Source organism: Elephas maximus, chromosome 17 (genome assembly GCF_024166365.1).
Source record: "Elephas maximus indicus isolate mEleMax1 chromosome 17, mEleMax1 primary haplotype, whole genome shotgun sequence".
Classification (NCBI taxonomy): domain Eukaryota; kingdom Metazoa; phylum Chordata; class Mammalia; order Proboscidea; family Elephantidae; genus Elephas; species Elephas maximus.
Window position 1 is genome coordinate 13100344 of NC_064835.1, and position 17438 is coordinate 13117781.

At 39.8% G+C, this 17438-nt stretch overlaps 1 protein-coding gene across 2 annotated transcripts in view; it reads left to right on the forward strand.

Moving 5' to 3' along the window:
• ARHGEF12 (Rho guanine nucleotide exchange factor 12) overlaps positions 1-17438 on the forward strand; it is a 169894-nt gene that overhangs the window by 129022 nt on the left and 23434 nt on the right. For both annotated transcript variants that reach the window (XM_049857588.1, XM_049857589.1), the window contains 11 exons: positions 147-252; positions 912-1049; positions 1549-1581; positions 1922-2036; positions 3544-3649; positions 5017-5229; positions 9144-9276; positions 9584-9619; positions 9938-10092; positions 11185-11331; positions 13562-13647. In XM_049857588.1, the coding sequence (XP_049713545.1) occupies positions 147-252; positions 912-1049; positions 1549-1581; positions 1922-2036; positions 3544-3649; positions 5017-5229; positions 9144-9276; positions 9584-9619; positions 9938-10092; positions 11185-11331; positions 13562-13647 (1268 nt within the window). The remainder of the gene's footprint in view (positions 1-146; positions 253-911; positions 1050-1548; positions 1582-1921; positions 2037-3543; positions 3650-5016; positions 5230-9143; positions 9277-9583; positions 9620-9937; positions 10093-11184; positions 11332-13561; positions 13648-17438) is intronic.

Here is a 17438-nt window from a genome sequence, read left to right on the forward strand (position 1 = left end):
TGAAATCAGAGAGGTGAAAAGCGCTGAGGCACTTCTCTTCGGCTGCCCCTCGGGTCGGATTCCCCCAGATAGCGCTGACCCCTTGCCAGCTGTAACGCACAGAACATACCTTTAGACGGAATGCTTCTTTCCTTTCCATTTTGCAGAAAAGAGAAGACCAGAGCTTATTCCTGAGGATCTGCATCGCCATTATATCCAAACTATGCAAGAAAGAGTTCACCCAGAAGTTCAAAGGCACTTGGAAGATTTCCGGTAATCTTGGCAGTAGATATAAGCTAATAAGGTCATTCTGAATTAAATTTTTTTTTTTTTTTTTTTTGATCGGGAAATGTTACACATTTAATCCTTATCTTAAAACCAGAAAACCCAGTTGCCATCGAGTTGATTCCAACCCTGTGTGTATAGAGTAGAACTGCTCCATAGGGTTTTCAAGGCTGTGACCTTTTGGAAGCAGATCACTAGGCCTTTCTTCTGAGATGCCTCTGGGAGGGTTTGAACAGCCAACCTTTCAGTTAGTAGTCAAGCAGCCAACCCAGGGACTCCATCCTTACCTTAGTGCCAGGTAAACCGTATACGGTCTTTATCGCCATATTAAAAGTAGAATGAACATCTGGAGTCAAAGGGCTAGAGTAGAACTGAGAGCCCATGGTCCCTATTCCGTAAGCTTTCAGAATTTGAGCTCAGTACTGGCTCTGTGCTAAGTGTGTCCCTTTAGGATGTGTGTTCTGTTGAGTGAGTGTCTCTAGAATTTTTTTCCTCTGGCATCCTAGGTGACATGGGTACAGATGTAGAACACTGTGTCATTTTGCCTGTTGCTAGAAACTCATAGCTGTGGGGAGTCCGATGAGCCAACTCCAGAGGAAGATAGTTTTTCTTAAGTTATATGAGGAAATTTCTCCTATTCTTTTTAGGCAAAAGCGTAGTATGGGGCTGACTTTGGCTGAAAGTGAGCTGACTAAACTCGATGCAGAGCGAGACAAGGACCGGGTAACTTTGGAGAAGGAACGGGCATGTGCAGAACAGATCGTTGCCAAAATTGAAGAAGTGTTGTAAGTAATAGAAGTATATGTGGAAACGCCCTCTCTACTGAGATGCCACGTAATTATGCTTGAAGTATGAGCTGAACAAATTTAGAAGGAATGTCAGATTATGCGTGGAGCTGTTTATTTTGTCACAATACTTGAGAAGCTGGAATTTTTTCCCCCTCTCTGATGATATCTTATTTCTGGTAAAGTCCTTGTGTTTCTTTTTCTGGATGTTGATTAAATGAGTAACTCTAAAATTTCTAGTCGGTGATCAAAAATAGGTTGAATGTTTTCATTGGTTTTGGGAATACTTTTTTGCTACGTAACATGTACATTCGATGACATGAGCATGAAAAGCACGTAGTCCCTTTGTGGATTAGAGTCCCTTTTGGCATTTTATTCTAGGGGACATTAGGATAGGGACCAAGGCGTTTGACTCTGTTCTATTGTTTCAGGTATCTGAGTATAATAACAACTCTTTTATTAAACTTTCATATTTCATTTTTAACATTTTTGCTTTTAGGATGACTGCTCAGGCCATAGAAGAAGATAAAAGGTAATATAACTGTTTAATCCTGGGATTTTAAGAAAAACAAACAAACAAACAAACCGTGTTTTCTCCTGTCAGCCCTAAATTATGACTTCTTTCTTTTAACTTAAAAATATAGGCTGTGGTCTCCCTCTGGTGGCCTGTTTTTTATCTGATTCATATTCTAGTGACTTCTTGAATGGAATCCCTTCCTGTCTGCAATGAATAGATAATTCCTTATTTTTTGCTTGATGAATTAACTCCAAGAATTCCAGAGTTGGAGTTTTGGGTTTGATGTCATTTTATGTCTTTATTCTAATCACGCCCCATCTCAGAAGTCTTATTTTACTAATCCTTTCCTTTCCAGTTCAACAATGCAGTATGTTATTCTCATGTACATGAAGCATTTGGGTGTAAAAGTGAAAGAACCTCGAAATTTGGAGCACAAGCGAGGTCGGATTGGATTCCTTCCAAAAATCAAGGTGAGACCGGAATGATAACGGAGTGTTCAAGTCTTTGTGCTTCCTTTCTTTTTTTTTTTTTAAATAATATTTTACTGTGTTTTTGGTGAAAGTTTACACAGCAAGTAAGGTTCCCATTTTACAATTTCTGTACAGATTATTCAGTGACATTTGTTACATTTTTCATGGTGTGTCAATGTTCTTTTTAATTGCTTTTTGGTAGTTCCATTTCCAGTACGTTAGTTTCCCTGTATCCTTATCTTCTCATCTTTGCCTTTAGAGTAATTGTTGACCTTTTGGTCTCAAAGAGATGGTTTTGTAATGGAGTACCGTACTCATGGGTAATATCCTTTATTTTGTGTGCCAATCTGTCATTTCGCCAAAAGGTGACCTTGGGATATATAGTTTCAGTTCAAGGTTTAAAGAGTATCTCAGGGTGATAGTCTCAGAGAATCTCCTAGTCTCAACTGGTCCAGAAAGTCTGGACTTCTTAAGAATGAGTTCTATTCAGATTTTCTCCCATTCTATCAGGGTCCATCTGTTGTGGCCTTGATCAACTCGATCGATAGTGGTATCCGGGCACCATCTAGTTCTTTTGGTCTCAGGGTAGATGAGGCCGTGGCTTATGTAGGCTATTAGCGCTGTAAACTACTTTCTCCTCTGAGACTTTGGTCTCCTTCTTTCCTTTTTGCTTCTGACAAGTAGGGACTAATAGTTGTATCTTGAATGGCTCCTCACAAGCTTTTAAGACCCCAGATGCTACTCACCTCACCTAGAATGCAGAACATGAACTTTGTGAACTATATTATGCCAACTGACTGAATTGTCCCATGAGACTAAGGGCCTCTGTGCCTCTTTACATTTGGTTGTAGTGCTTTCCTTCTCTTAATTGTATTTATTTATTCGTCAAATTAGCGTTAGACATCCTAATAGATGTAAGATATGGTCCTTGTTCTCAAGAAAGTCAAAATCCAGTGAGAAATCCAGAGTTAAGACTGAATTATTAGACAGTGCAAAAAGTGTAAATAGTGGTTTACACAGAGTACCGTCCCCAGCTCACTGCCTTAGACTTTTCATTTTTAGTATCTGCTACAGTTTGTAATTATTTGTGTTTTTGTTTAATGTTTGCTAGATTGAGGGTGAGGACCTTGTCTATGTCTTCATCACTGTAACCCCAGCTTTTAGCCAAGCACCCTCATACATTCTGAGCTGCGTAAACATTTGTCAAATGTGAGTGAATTGCTTAGAACAAGTTCCTGGTAAATGTGTTATCAAACTACCTTTTTATTTTCCAAAATTGTCAGCTCTAAAGGATCTGAGAAGACATCTTGAGTTTGATGCATACACAATGCTGTATACTCACCTCTGATGGGTGCTCTGTGTGTGTGTGTGTATGTGTGTCTTCCATTTGTATTTAACCAGTTTCTGTCAACTCACCATTAGATTGCATTTCTGTGTTTGAAAGCAGTAAAAAGACATCTGTTCTTTACACATCTCTTATATCTTTAATTGTATATATCCACTCTAGCACAGCATGAAGAAAGATAGGGAAGGCGAAGAAAAAGGGAAGCGAAGAGGATTCACCAGCATCCTGGGACCCCCAAGGAGACCAAGCCGCCATGACAACAGTGCGAGTACGTTGAAGTTTAAAATGCTGCGTTCGCACTGTTCCCTGCAGTCTTTATATCAGAGACTCATTCAGCTAGGATGAATTACTGGAAAAGAGTGTACTTAAATCTAACCCCACTGAGCTTCCAATGTGCCGTGTTTCCTTTCAGTGTTATTTCTGAACTGCGTACCCCCATGTTGCAACATAATTGTCATAAACATCTTTAATGGCAGTACAGTATCACATCAGTTATTCATGGCAGAATTTATGTATTCTGATTTTGTTTGCATTCAATTTGTGATGGTTAAATTAAGAAAAGTGTACATAGATCTCTCCAACATACTTTGTTTAATCTCTTTATACCTATATTACTGACTGTCTCCACATTTCTTCTGCGATCTCTCCACCTCTCCAATGTACTTTATTTCATGATCTTCCTCCACCCCCAGGTCAATGGAGAGAGGTCAGCCCACTCAAGAGGGCTGTAGGAGAATTAGGGAGGGTGGTACTGGGGAGAGACTTAACTAGATCAGGTAGTGGTTCTCAACCTTGGCAGTACCACATTTTAAAACATCACCTTAGTTGGGGTGGGTGTTGTGAACAGTGATACTGAATGCCCCACACAGTGAGGAATTTTCACTGAAATGTTAGTAGCGCCTCTTGTTGAGAAACACAGAAGATGAAATAAATTTTCAGAGAGCAGGTTGAGGAGATGGAGGATTTCACAGATACTAACCACGAGTTCTAGGGGTACAGAAGAAGGATTTTATGAATTAGGGGAGATAGGGTTAGATTAGGACTGTACAAAGCTGTGTAAGGGTGTGTAGTGCTATGGAGGATGATGACCTGAGAGACTTTAGCCTCTTGTGGTGACTGATGTGAACAGGGATAAAGAACAGACTGGGAAATCATCTGGATGGCCTGAGGCATATCGTGATGAGACAGCTGTGGGCATCGGGCAGAAGTGGGGTGGGAGGCTTGCTAAGCGTTCACAGAGCTTAAGGCTTTACCTTCACTCTTACACACGAGCTCAGCTCCTTAGGAATCTGCTTCTGTCTCTGAGCATTCCCTCTCTGCTCTCCCCACTGTTGTTGTCCCCATCTCCTTTTCTCATAACCCTTCCTCTTCGTCTCCTCCCTTCCTTTTCTCTTCATCCTTCCTCCATCTCCTCCTCTTTCTCCTTTGCCTTTCTCTGCCTTTCTCTCTCTACCTCTTTTCTCTCTCCCTCCATTTGTCTGTCTATCCATCTATCTATTTCTGACTCTGTATAATAATTCAACTAATATTTTTCTAGGGCCTACCAGGTCCCAGGCATTTTTCAGATCCTTTTACATTATTATCTTTGTTTAACTGTTTTGCGGCCCATATCGCTAACCATTGCTTTCTGTTCAGTTGGCAGAGCCATGGAACTACAGAAGCAGCGCCATCCTAAACATTTATCCACACTCTCATCATTGAGTCCTGAGACTCAAGACTCTGCTAAGTTGCGCCAGAGTGGAATAGCAAATGAAGGACCAGATATTGGATATCTGCCTGCCAATCCCACGTCCTCTGTGGCTGCAGGGACCACTCTTTCCCAGGAAGGAGGGAAAGAGAATGACATGGGTGAGCTAGTGCTATAGTTCAATTTAACTAAGTATCATGATTTTAGAACAAACACCTTAACTGGAAAATCTAGTAGCAGGTTACTTAGTCAAGACTGAATCCCAGTTTAATTTAGTTTTAAAATCTTAACATGCCACAACCAGCAACAAATATAAAAAAGCAAAACTCATTGCTGTTGAGTTGGTTTTGACTCATGGCGACCCCATGTGTTGCAGAGTGAAACTAGCCTGTTGGGTTTTCTTGGCTGTAATCTTTATGGAAGGAGATCTCCAGACCTTTTTTTTCATGCTGCTGTGGGGTGGGTTTCAACTGTCAACCTTCAGGTTAGTAGTTGAGGGCAGACCACTTGTGCCACCGAAGGACCTATTGACAAATACATGCTGAGTGATAATTTCTAGTTCTCACTCATTCAAAAAAGATTCATTAAACTCTCTGCCAGGCATCAGGCATTAGCTTTGCATTAGATGTTAGCATGCGGTAATGACGCTGCTTAGTCTCAGGGGGAGACAGTCCTACAAATAAAAGCTTCATATTGTGCTAAGTCCCATAAAGAAACAGGAAAGAGAGTGTTGAGGGGCTGGTCAGTAGGTGGAGGCAACATGGGGGGTCTAAGGAAGACATTTTTAAAGTCTGAGATACTAGATTTTTTAATACTAAGGGGGAGCCAGTTGAGAGAAAGAGGTTGAAAATGTGGGAGACAGAGGGTATCACCAACAGAAGAAAGGCTTGAGAAGGAGATGGGAGGCAGAGGGTATGTGAAGGGCTAGGTTATTTGCTGAGAGTAGGGATTTAAGAAGGGCAAAGGGGTTTGAAGAGTAAAGAGTGCTATGAAGTAGTTGTTGCCGATAATTGGGAAAGGAGCTTATTGGAGAAATCGTACCGTATTTCTTCATACTTGTTATAATGGATGTCTTAACAAGCGAGCTGGGAAAATAGGTGGCTTTGGTTGAAGAAGAGCATGCCTGTCTGTATTAGTGATTTTAGAGGTGGTTCAGATTCTCATGACGACAAGATCAAGGATAAGGCTGTGTGTATGGGTCATGGAGGTGGCAGAGAGGAGGTTACTGGAGATGCAGAAGTCAAGGAACCAAGGAGCCAGGGGTTTGAATAATTCAATAGGTGTGGGTGCAAATGTCCCCTAGTGTGCTGTCTGCATGGAGAGGAAGACCGAGCCAGCAGCCAAGGCTCAGTGTTGGTGGATGATTGTTGTTAAGATGGAGGCATGATAATATCCAGAGGGTGTGAGCCTCAGTGGAGCAAGGCATTTGATAAGAAGAGGCAGCAAGGTAATAGTCTGAAATCAGTTTTGAGGAACAAGGAGCGTATCCATTTCCTCACCACCCTGAAGCACACAGTGTATGACAGAAGCGCCAGCATCTGTTTGAAAGGACTGTAGCAGGAGAGGTAACTCCCCTCTTCTGGGATCAGGGGTAGGGATGGACAGGTTTCTGTTTAAGAGAAAGATATGAAAATGACGTTTGGAGAAAAGTCTGGGAATGTTGTCAAATACGGAATTTTGAAGATGTTGGATTGAGTATATTCATTGATATTTGAAGACTCCCATAGTTCATTGAAATAAAAACATAGTAGTTAAAGGAGCGGAGCCCTGGTGGTGCAGTGGTTAAGAGGTGGGCTGCTAACGGCAGTTTGAATCTGCCACTTGTTCCTTGAAAACCCTATGGGACAGTTCTGCCTGGTCCTATAGAGTTGTTCTGAGTTGCAATCAACTCGAAGGCAATGGTTTTGTTTATTTAAAGGAATAAACAAAAACTGCAGAGTGAAAGGAAGTAGAGGAAGGGAAAACATTACCAGCAAATAAGAGATTTCAATAAATATTTGGGAGAAAGAAAGTAAACAAGAGTGGTTAGATAGATGAAAGAATGAAAAGGAAGCCAGAATCCGTAATCTGTGTAAGGGGCCCAGGATGGAAGCCAGTACGCCCACTGGATCCCTGAAGAGACTTTGGTCTTAGAATTGGGATGAGTTACGCAGCACATGGATAATAAGTAGAGCTGAAAATGATGAATTTAATTGAAGGTCTGTAATCAAAACAACTGTGTCAGCAGCTTCTGACCCCTGCATTGTGTGATACGAGCTGTTTATCATTTATGCACCAGAAGAAAATGGGTGTGCTATTTTTTAGAGAAATCAATACTTCCAAACCACTACTACAGCCAGAATTAAAAGAAGTCCCTGAAAATAAAGTCAAGGAAATATTTCAGAATGTAGATTGGAAACATTAAAGGCGTAGAAATTTGAGAGAAAAAAAAAAACATATAGATAGCCATTACAGAGGTCCAAGTCCAATATCCATCTCTTTACATTATATTTTTACAGAGAAAATGGATGAAACATATTTAACAAAACACAATAGAAGAAAGTTTACCAGAGTTGAAAAACAATACATGTTTTTAGATTGAAGGGGCTCCCCAAGAACCAACTACAATGAATAATAATAAAAAAAAAAGACCCATACCTAAAATGTCCTTGGAAATTTCAGTGTGCCAGGAATAAAGAAAAAGTCCTAAGAGCGTCTAAGAGAAAGAGAAGAGGGATTATGCTGCATCATACTTCTCATGATGACACTGGGTGCTAAAATGCAAAGGCACACTGGCTTCAACTTTCTGAATAACACTGGTTTTAAACTTAGAACTCTCTACCCACCCATCCAAAACAAACAAACAAACAAAACCTATTGCCATCGAGTCAATTCCAACTCACAGCAATGCCAGCAGACAGAGTAGAACCGCCCTGTAGGGTTTCTAAGGTTATAAATCTGTAAGGAAGCAGACTGCCACATCTTGCTCCCAAGGAGTGGCTGGTGGGTTTGAACTGCCAACTTTTGTGTTAACAGCCGAGTGCTTAACCATTGTACCACCAGGGCTCCTTTGTATCCACCCAAACTGCCCTAACAAATATGAAGAAAGAACAGACATTTTTAGAGAAGCAAGGATTGAAAGCTTAATTAAAACACACCTTTTGCTTGGAAATTATTTGAGGATACACACTCCAGCAAAATGAGAGGAAAAATTAAGAAAATCTCATGGGTCCAGGAGACAACCCAGGAAAGCAGTGATGGAAAGTTTTAGGATGATGGTGGTTGTCGCAGGTCGCCACTGCCCCAGGCTGGAGCTCGAGAATATAGGAAAGCTTTTAAGAAAAGGGGGGATTTGAAGCAGTTGATAGTATGATGTAGGAGATGAAAAAATTTGAGACTTAATAAATTATATTATTTTGACAGCAAGGAAATAAGCCATGATGTAAACATGAAGCAAAATAAAAAGTGACAGGATTTTAAAGCAACTGATGAAGTATAGGATAGAGTTGAGATGCTAACTCCTTGATGGAGCAAAAATATAGATTATGATTGTATCATCTTAATTTAGGTAATAACTAATAACACCATTAATAATTGTAATAATATAATTATTAAACTTTGGAACAAAATGGGAGGAAGTGAAGACGGGAAGTATAAGTGAACCAGATTGTCAGGGAGGAAGAAATAGATATTGCCTAAAAGATAATCAATCAAGAAAAAGACATAGGTTATTACTTGGAGTTGGAACACTGAAAGAATTCAAAGTTGAAACCACGAAAAAGGGCTGGCACTGGGGATAGAAAAGGATGGGGTAGGAAAATGTTGCTGCTTATCACAAGCTCTTCTGAACTCTTTGAGTTGTTGCCGTGTTTTATATCGATATATTAAAAACTGATTACAAATGATTTTTACATTTATATTTTAGTGCATTTTAGAATTTGATATATTAAAAATCTTGTTTTAACTAATCTACGGTTGTTTATATAAGAATGTGCCTATGGATTCAGTTGAAGTTCTTTTGGGGACTAATTTTTTATTTTGGAATCAGTGACTTTACTATTAATACTCTTTGAATGTCTGACTTTTGACTTTTCAGGGTCAAAGCAAGTTGGAGAAACACCAACATCTGGAGACTCCACAGATGGCACACCTCGTACCCCTAATACCGTCTTCGATTTCCCACCTCCTCCATTAGACCAGGTGCAGGAGGAGGAGTGTGAAGTAGAAAGGTAATTCAGCCAGGCCTTTGGAGAGGGTTAGGGAAGTGCTTCAAGTTTTTCTGCAGTGCATATTATTCCTGTACTTTCTGGGATTTTTTACTGTATGTAATTTTTGGGAAAGCGCTAGCACTTTTTGGCAGTAAATATTAGATAGGCACTGAAATTTTCTTTAATTTATATTTTATTAAATCATTACACTACCCAGAAGAACTGATTATCAAGCTACTGCCATTTAATCCGGTTTTGAGTATCTTCGGCGTAAATTTCTTGATCACTGTTTTGTTTTCATGTTGACTCTTTACCTTTCATTGTTTAGGGCGATTGAACATGGGACACCAAAGCCTTTTCGAAAGTAAGTAATTTTTAAGTAGCTTTCAGTAAATGCACATTAAAAAAAATCTGTCTTTCTCCTAAGGTCCCAGTTTTAAAGGAAAGCAGCCCTGTACATTAATCTGTTAGACAGTATAAAAGAAAGTTCTTAATGAGCACAGGTCATTCAAAAGGCATCCATTCAGGTGCGTATAACAACCGTTAGCTATTTGGTAGGAGATGATGGTCGTTCAGGCTCTGTGCTAAGCCATACTTTAGAAATCTGACTGTGAAGACTTGTCTTTTTGCCCGTTGTCCACCTGATGTTTTCAAATGGGATTCATCATTTTCTTTTCATTAGATTTGACAGCATAGCCTTTAGAGAAAGTCAAAGTGAGGATGAACAATTTGAAAATGACTTAGAGACAGATCCACCCAACTGGCAGCAGCTTGTTAGTCGAGAAGTGTTACTGGAACTAAAACCTTGTGAGATCAAAAGACAGGAAGTGATTAATGGTGAGTTTAATCAATTTTTGTTTTGTTCTTTCAGTTTCTATATATTGAGTTTTGTAAGGGGCGAAGCAAACCCGTCAGCCCTGGAGTCTGCTTCCAAGTTTCTGCTAGCCTTTTAAAGTAAAGTGAAAATTACATTAGGTAGATGATCTTTGAACGCTTCAACTAAAAAAAAATGCAAATGGTTCTTTGACTCTTACTGATAATTTTAGAGGGAAAGGTGTTTAGCCTTAGGATACTTAAGGTTTATAGCATCATGATCTCAAACTTGAAAAATCCTTTGGATAACACGTACCCCATCCTCTTACTTTTATTCATAAATTATAAGTGAGGAAGCTAAGTTTCAGGGAAATTAGTTGAGTTAATTAAGATCATACAGCTGATAAGTAATAAGGTGAAAACTCTGATCCTGGTCGTCCTTAATCCTAGTGCAGCGTTCTTTATTTCACCCTAGCGTGCCTGTGGCAGATATGTGACATGGGTGCTGTGCCCTCTGCTGCCCTTAGCATGTGACTTGAGTGAATATCCTTCCCGTCTCTAATAACATTGAGAAATAATGAAATTATAAGTCTGACTCCAAAAATGAGGGTGTATAGGCAGATAAGATAACCAAAACCAAACCCGTTGTCGCGTCGATTCTGACTCCCCAAGCAGCAGCTGGTAGATCGGAACTGTTGACCTTTTGGTAGCAGCCAAACACTTAACCACTTTGCCGCCAGGGCCCCAAGATAACCAAAAGTACTGTTATTTCTGAAAAGGACTCAGTATAAAGGCTGTATGATGTCTGAGCATATGGTTTTCTAGTTTTGTAGTTGTAACAGAAAAGAGGGCCGAGTTTTAGGGTACACTGTTAACTTTTAAATACAAAGTAGTTTTGAATGATAGTTTTCACTTGTCAGTATTCAACTGTCAGAGCCAGTATGTAGGAGAGTTTCATGGACTCAAGAAGGGGACTTCTGAGCCATTGCCTCCTCTCTAAACTAATTCATTTGTTATGTAACTCATTTGCTACTTCCTTCCAGATGTGGCTGATGTTTGGCCCCATGAAATGATTGCAAGTAAGGTAACATTTCTTATCTCCTTTCTTCTGCTTAGAATTGTTCTACACTGAAAGAGCTCATGTCCGAACACTGAAGGTTCTTGATCAAGTGTTCTATCAGCGAGTGTCCAGGGAAGGAATTTTGTCACCTTCAGAACTACGGAAAATTTTCTCAAATTTGGAAGATATTCTTCAACTTCATAGTAAGAGAAATTGACTCTGCTCTTTGTCCCTAACATTTCCATAGAGAAGAGATTGTGAGTATAAAGGTACCATAAGAGTAAAATTTTGTGAATGTATCCATGTTAGTGCTCCTGAAATTATATGTGAGCATGGAACCTAAAGAAATGATTGAATCTTTGAATCTTTTTTTCCCACAATTAACCTTTTGTGTAGAGCTTAGGATCTAAAGTCAGTACATAAAGTAAAAAATATGAGTAGTCAAAATTACCCTTGAAAATTTTCTTAAATTTCCTATTAATTACAGTATGTATTTTTTAAAATTTTATTTTAAGTGAAAGTGTACACATCAAATCAGTCTCTCATACAAAACCTTATATACACCTTGAAAAAAAAATTTTTATTATTTTTTGTATACTCCTAGTTGCTCTCGCCCTAATGAGACAGTACATGCCTTCCCTCCAACCCTATGTTTCTATGTCCATTCAGTCAGCTTCTGTCCCCCTCTGCCTTCACATCTCCCCTCCAGACAGGAGGTGCCCAGATAGTCTCATGTATCTACTTGATCCAAGAAGCCCACTCCTCACTAGTATCATTTTTCTGTCTACAATCCAGTCCAATCCTTGTCTGGAGAGTTGGCTTCGAGAATGGTTCCTGTCTTGGGCTAACAGAAGGTCTGGGGACAATGACCTCCAGGATTCCTCTAGTCTCAGTCAGACCGTTAAGTCTGGCCTTTTTACTAGAATTTGGGGTCTGTATCTCACTGCTCTCCTGCTCCTTCAGGGATTCTCTGTTGTGCTCCCTGTCATGGCAGTCATCAGTTGTTGCTGGGCACTATCTAGTTCTTCTAGTCTCGGGCTGATGTAGTCTTTGATTTATGTGGCCCAGTCTGACTCCTGGGCTCATACTTACCTTGTGTCTTTGGTGTTCTTCATTCTCCTTTGCTCCATGTGGGTTGAGACCAATTGTTGCATCTTAGATGACCACTTGCTAGTGTTTAAGACCCCAGACTTCACTCTCCAAAATGGGATGCAGAGTGTTTTCTTAATAGTTTTTATTATGCCAGTTGACCTAGGTGTCTGCTGAAACCATGGTCCCTAAACCCTGGCCCCTGCTACTCTGGCCTTTGAAGCATTCGGTTTATTCAGGAAACTTCTTTGCTGTTGGTATAGTTCAGTTGTGCTGACTTCTCCTGTATTGTGTGTTGTCCATCCCTTCACCTAAATTAGTTCTTGTCTACTGTCTAAGTAGTGAGTCCCCCTCTCCCTCCCTGCTCTTGTAACCATCAGAGAATATTTTCTTCTCTGTTTAGACTATATCCTGAGTTCTTATAATAGAATTACAGTATATATGTTTTTCAAAAGATATGTCCCATATAATAATGTTGTTGTTGTTAGGTGCTGTCAAGTCGGTTCCTACTCATAGTGACCCTATGTACAACAGAATGAAACACTAGCTGGTCCTGGGCCATCTTCAGAGTCATTGTCAGAGCCCATTGTTGCAGCCACTGTATCAGTCCTTCTCGTTGAGGATCTTCCTCTTTTTCCCTGACCCTCTACTTTAATGTATAAGTGTGTTTTGTAAATAGTAATAGTATATAATCCCATGGTGGGATAATTTTCAGGAACTGAATTATTGTTTTGTTACTTGGAGCACTCGAGTAGGCATACAAAAATTCGACCTTGCTGGCTTTCCCTGGTTATAGTTGTCTTGGACTTTTGTAGAGAGTCGTGTCATTTCCTCTTTTTTTAAGTCATTGTTTCTCTATGATGCTTAACTAATTTTTCAGTCTTTCTTTTCGTCAAGCATGTCATTACCTCCCCTTCCTGCCCACTAGATGGGATGCCTTTTACTTCTTTCTGGGCCATCTTTGATTTCACCATTATGCATTGCCAGAGTCAGGCTCGATTCCTCCCTGTGCCTGTGCACATAGACATTTTGAGAGGAACAGTAGGCAGAGTCAGGTACACTATTTAAATTTAAGTTCTCTTCTAGCGTGATTATAGATGGGGTCTTGATGTTAAATGCATGTTTGATGCAACTGCACTGTGTGTAATGTACTAGTTCCAGAGGTGTTGTTTCATGCTTTGGCACCTGTTTTTCTGATAGAGCTCAGAGATTCATAGATGTATAAGCTTTCTGTCCAGATTTAAGGATATTGGAAGCAGCTCTACTACTCTGAAAATCCTTTCTTGGAAAATTTAGCTTGTTATACTCCGCTTAAAATGATTACATACTTAATTTTTTCCTTAGTTGGATTGAATGAACAAATGAAGGTTGTTCGAAAGAGGAATGAGACTTCTGTTATTGATCAGATTGGGGAAGATTTGCTGAGCTGGGTAAGGAAATTTCCTTTTTTTTTTTTAATATCATTACAGACAATTGATGATGAGAATCAAGATTGAGTAACTAACCTTTCCAAATATGCAAACTCAACCGTTTTGTAATGATAATGTTAAGCTTTGTAAATGTCACACTTTTTTTTTTTCTACTGTGTTTTAGGTTAAAGTTTACAGCTCAAGTTAGTTTCTCATACAGAAATTCATACACACATCGTTATGTGACCCTAGTTGCACTCCCTAGGATGTGACAGCACACTCCTCCTTTCCAACCCAGATTTCCCATGTCCATTCAACCAACTCTTTTCCTTTCTGCCTTCTCGTCTTGCCTCCGGACAGCAAACTTTTTTAATATAAACTGTCTAGAGCATATATTCAACTTCTTCATCGAATTAAAGACACTAGTCCTTTGTGTTTTAAAGAATATACAGTAATATAGATCTTGATAGAAATAATTCATCTGATGTAGATTTTTAGTCGTCTTCTGTTTTCCAAATCTAGAAATCTTAATATACAACACTAGACAATTACATAGCCCCAAAACTATCATCACCAGTACTGGAAAGTGATGATTGCTTAATCTTGTTCACAGTATAAGGAAAGAGTCCAGAGGATGTGGCAGCAGTTTGTCATAATCTGCTTATCTTTACGTCTGACGCTGTCAGTGTATTCTCGACAATGCCGTATGTACTTTTGTGCCAAGCACTGTGCTGTGTGCTGAGCGTATAGTAGTGATCAAAGCAGATCCTGGAGTTTACAGTCAACAGGAAAACAGTCATTAATTCTTTCTAGTATGATAAGTGTTACAAAAATGTCAAAGTGCGAGTTGTTACTGGAACAGGGAGACCTAAACTAGAACGTACAGAGTGCCTTACTAGGAAAAAGTGCATTTGACTGAGGCTTTTAAAGAAAGTACTGCAGTTAAGGCTACAAATGATAGTAAAGTTATGGTGTACACCCCAGAGTCTTCCAATAATTTGAACAGAACTGTTTAGATATGCCCACAGAAATTTGCTTCAACATATAGACCACTTGGGGAAATGCAACAAGACTGTGTTAGTTCTACAATAATAACTTTTTAAAAGATTCAGGACTAGGAAGTCGACTAAAACAATCATCTTACTCCTGTCATTGGTGGTGAGATCTGGCTTAGAATCTGCTAATCCAATTAGTAGATCTCTCCTTAGCCGTTCAGCTCATACAACAGGAGCAAGGAATCATAAACCAGTTTCCTGCTGCAGCTATTCAACTCTCCGAAGCATTTTCTAACCCCAGGCCCACCTTGGCAATGTTGTTATTAAGATTTGACTTCTATCTATGGCTACTCTATGACAGTGTGGCTGTCGGTTTTCATTTTGCATCTTGATCTCAGTATAACAAGGAAAACTTATAGCTAGTTCTATTGGCTTGACAGTACACTGCTCAAGTTGAAACCGAAAACAGAAAATTTTATAAGATTATCATTTCATTTTGTAATACTACGTAATGTAGCATCCATTTCCATGTCAAACTTGATTAAAAAGTTGCAAGTCATGTGCACTTAAGATAGCATGTCTTGATTCTTAAGTGGCTTCACTCATCTTAACAGTTGCATCTCCTGTTAATAATGTTTAACACCAAGTATCAAGTGAGAGTCATCATTGATAAGGCACAGAAGTGCAGCTGGTCCTCCTGTCATGGTTCGTTGGACTGCACTGCATAGATCTACAGGGTGAAGTGGAGAAACTTCTGAGCAGAGAGGACAAAGAATTTTTTTTAGAACATGCAGAAAGAAGTGGATTCTTGATCAATGTGATATACCCATAAAAAGTTAAGGAAAAAACAGAATGGACTGAGCAGCCTGGCTTGTAACTATTACATACAAAGGATTAATTTAGAAAAAAGCATTGGCCAGAAATCCCAAAAAGCAAAAATTATCAATAGGCCTTTAGATTTACTCCCGCTATTCTGCTGTGGAACTGCTTGAGGTTAGGGGTGTTATTTTCTTTTGTAAGCCCAGCTGCCTTAAGTATTCTTATGGCCCTCTGATTGACTAACATGCCAGTAATGCTGCTAGTTTTATCTTTAAACATGTTAAGTGTCATATTTTTCATAGACTAAGAATACAACATTGGAGTAACCTATTAAAATATCACTTTCTGTGTGTCCTACTTGAAAAGAAAAATACTCGGAATTTTATCTACAAACCCATTACAAAAGAATTTTTCACAAAATGTCTTCACGTACAAACTTTTGGGAATAAGGCTTTAAATAAGAGATTGTATGGAAAAGTGTAAAACATACACCAGTTATTACAGATGTTGAGGTGGTGTTAAAAAAGAGTTTATTACCTCTGTGGTTTACGAGAGTACTTACTGTGAATGGAGCACTCAGTAGGCGTTTTATCAGAAACTTTAAAATGGCATACACAAACTTACAAATTAAAAAATATCAGTTAAAAGTATAATACTTGGCAAAAGAGATTCACGTACTCGTGGATCTCTCCCCCAAGTCGGCTCCAGCCTCTGCACAGGTGAAACGGCAATGATTTAATTTTACTGCAACCCAGAAAAGTTATGACCTGTTTCTGGGTTTCATAGCAGGGCTTCAAACCAGTTCTAAACAGTTCAGTCATGGCCAAGGGAAACAAGTCAGGCTTTCAAACTGGTTAGAAGGGGTTCAGCCATGGCCGATAGAAACAAGGGCAGCATTGCACATTGCATAGCAACCAAATCTCTTGTGTGTTGGCTTTTGACCCGAGTAGGAAACAGGCAGCAATGCCCTGCTCAGAGATGGTGGCCTACCATGCCACTTTGAATATGTATCGCTCTCCATAGCCCTGCCAATAATCCAGTCTCCTGCATCAATCAGGCTTCTGAAAGTTTCCTGATGCAGGAGATTAGTTATTGGCTCCTTACAGGTTCCTGATACGGGAGACTCGGTTATTGGCAGGACTGTGCAGGGTGACATACACAGTGGCGTGATCAGCTGCCATCTTCGAGTGGGACACTGGTGCCTGTTTCCTACTTGGGTCAAAAGCCGACACACAAGAGATTTGCTTGCTGCACAATGTGTATGCTGCCCTTGTTTCCACTGGCCATGACTGAACCACTTTGAACTGGTTTGAAGCCCTGCCTTATTTATATTGGCCATGACTGAACCATTGAACTGGTTCGAAGCCCTGTTTCATAAATAGTGAGTAAGAAAGAAAGCTGGAATCCCAAGGATTTGCTTCCAGGAACAGTCACAGAGTAATTTTTCTGCTGGTGTCAGGATCCAAGAAAATGAAAATTTAATTTCAGTTTCCAGGTGTTTGTTGTCTCGTAGTCCCCAAACATCAACCTTTCTGTCTAATTTATAAGTGTGCAGACTGAAAGGTAATAAGTTGTGGTAGTCTGAGAGCAAGAGAACATTGGAATGTGATCAGGAAAGGTCTGGATATGTCAAGGTCAGCCTTTTATTTTTTTGTACTTTAGGTGAAGGTTTACAGAACAAACTAGTTTCTCATTAAACAGTTAGTACACACATTGTTCTATGACGTTGGTTAACAACCCCACAACACGTCAACACTCTCCCTTCTCAACCTTGGGTTCCCTACTACCAGCTTTCCTGTCCCCTCCTGCCTTCTAGTCCCTGCCCCAGGGCTGGTGTGTCCCTTTAGTCTTTTTTTTTTTTTTTCCCTATGGCCCTGTTCAATCTTTGGCTGAAGGGTGAACTGCAGGAGTGACCTTATTACTGAGCTGAAAGTGTGTCTGGGGGCCATACTCTCAGTGTTTCTCCAGTCTCTGTTAGGCCAGCAAGTCTGGTCTTTC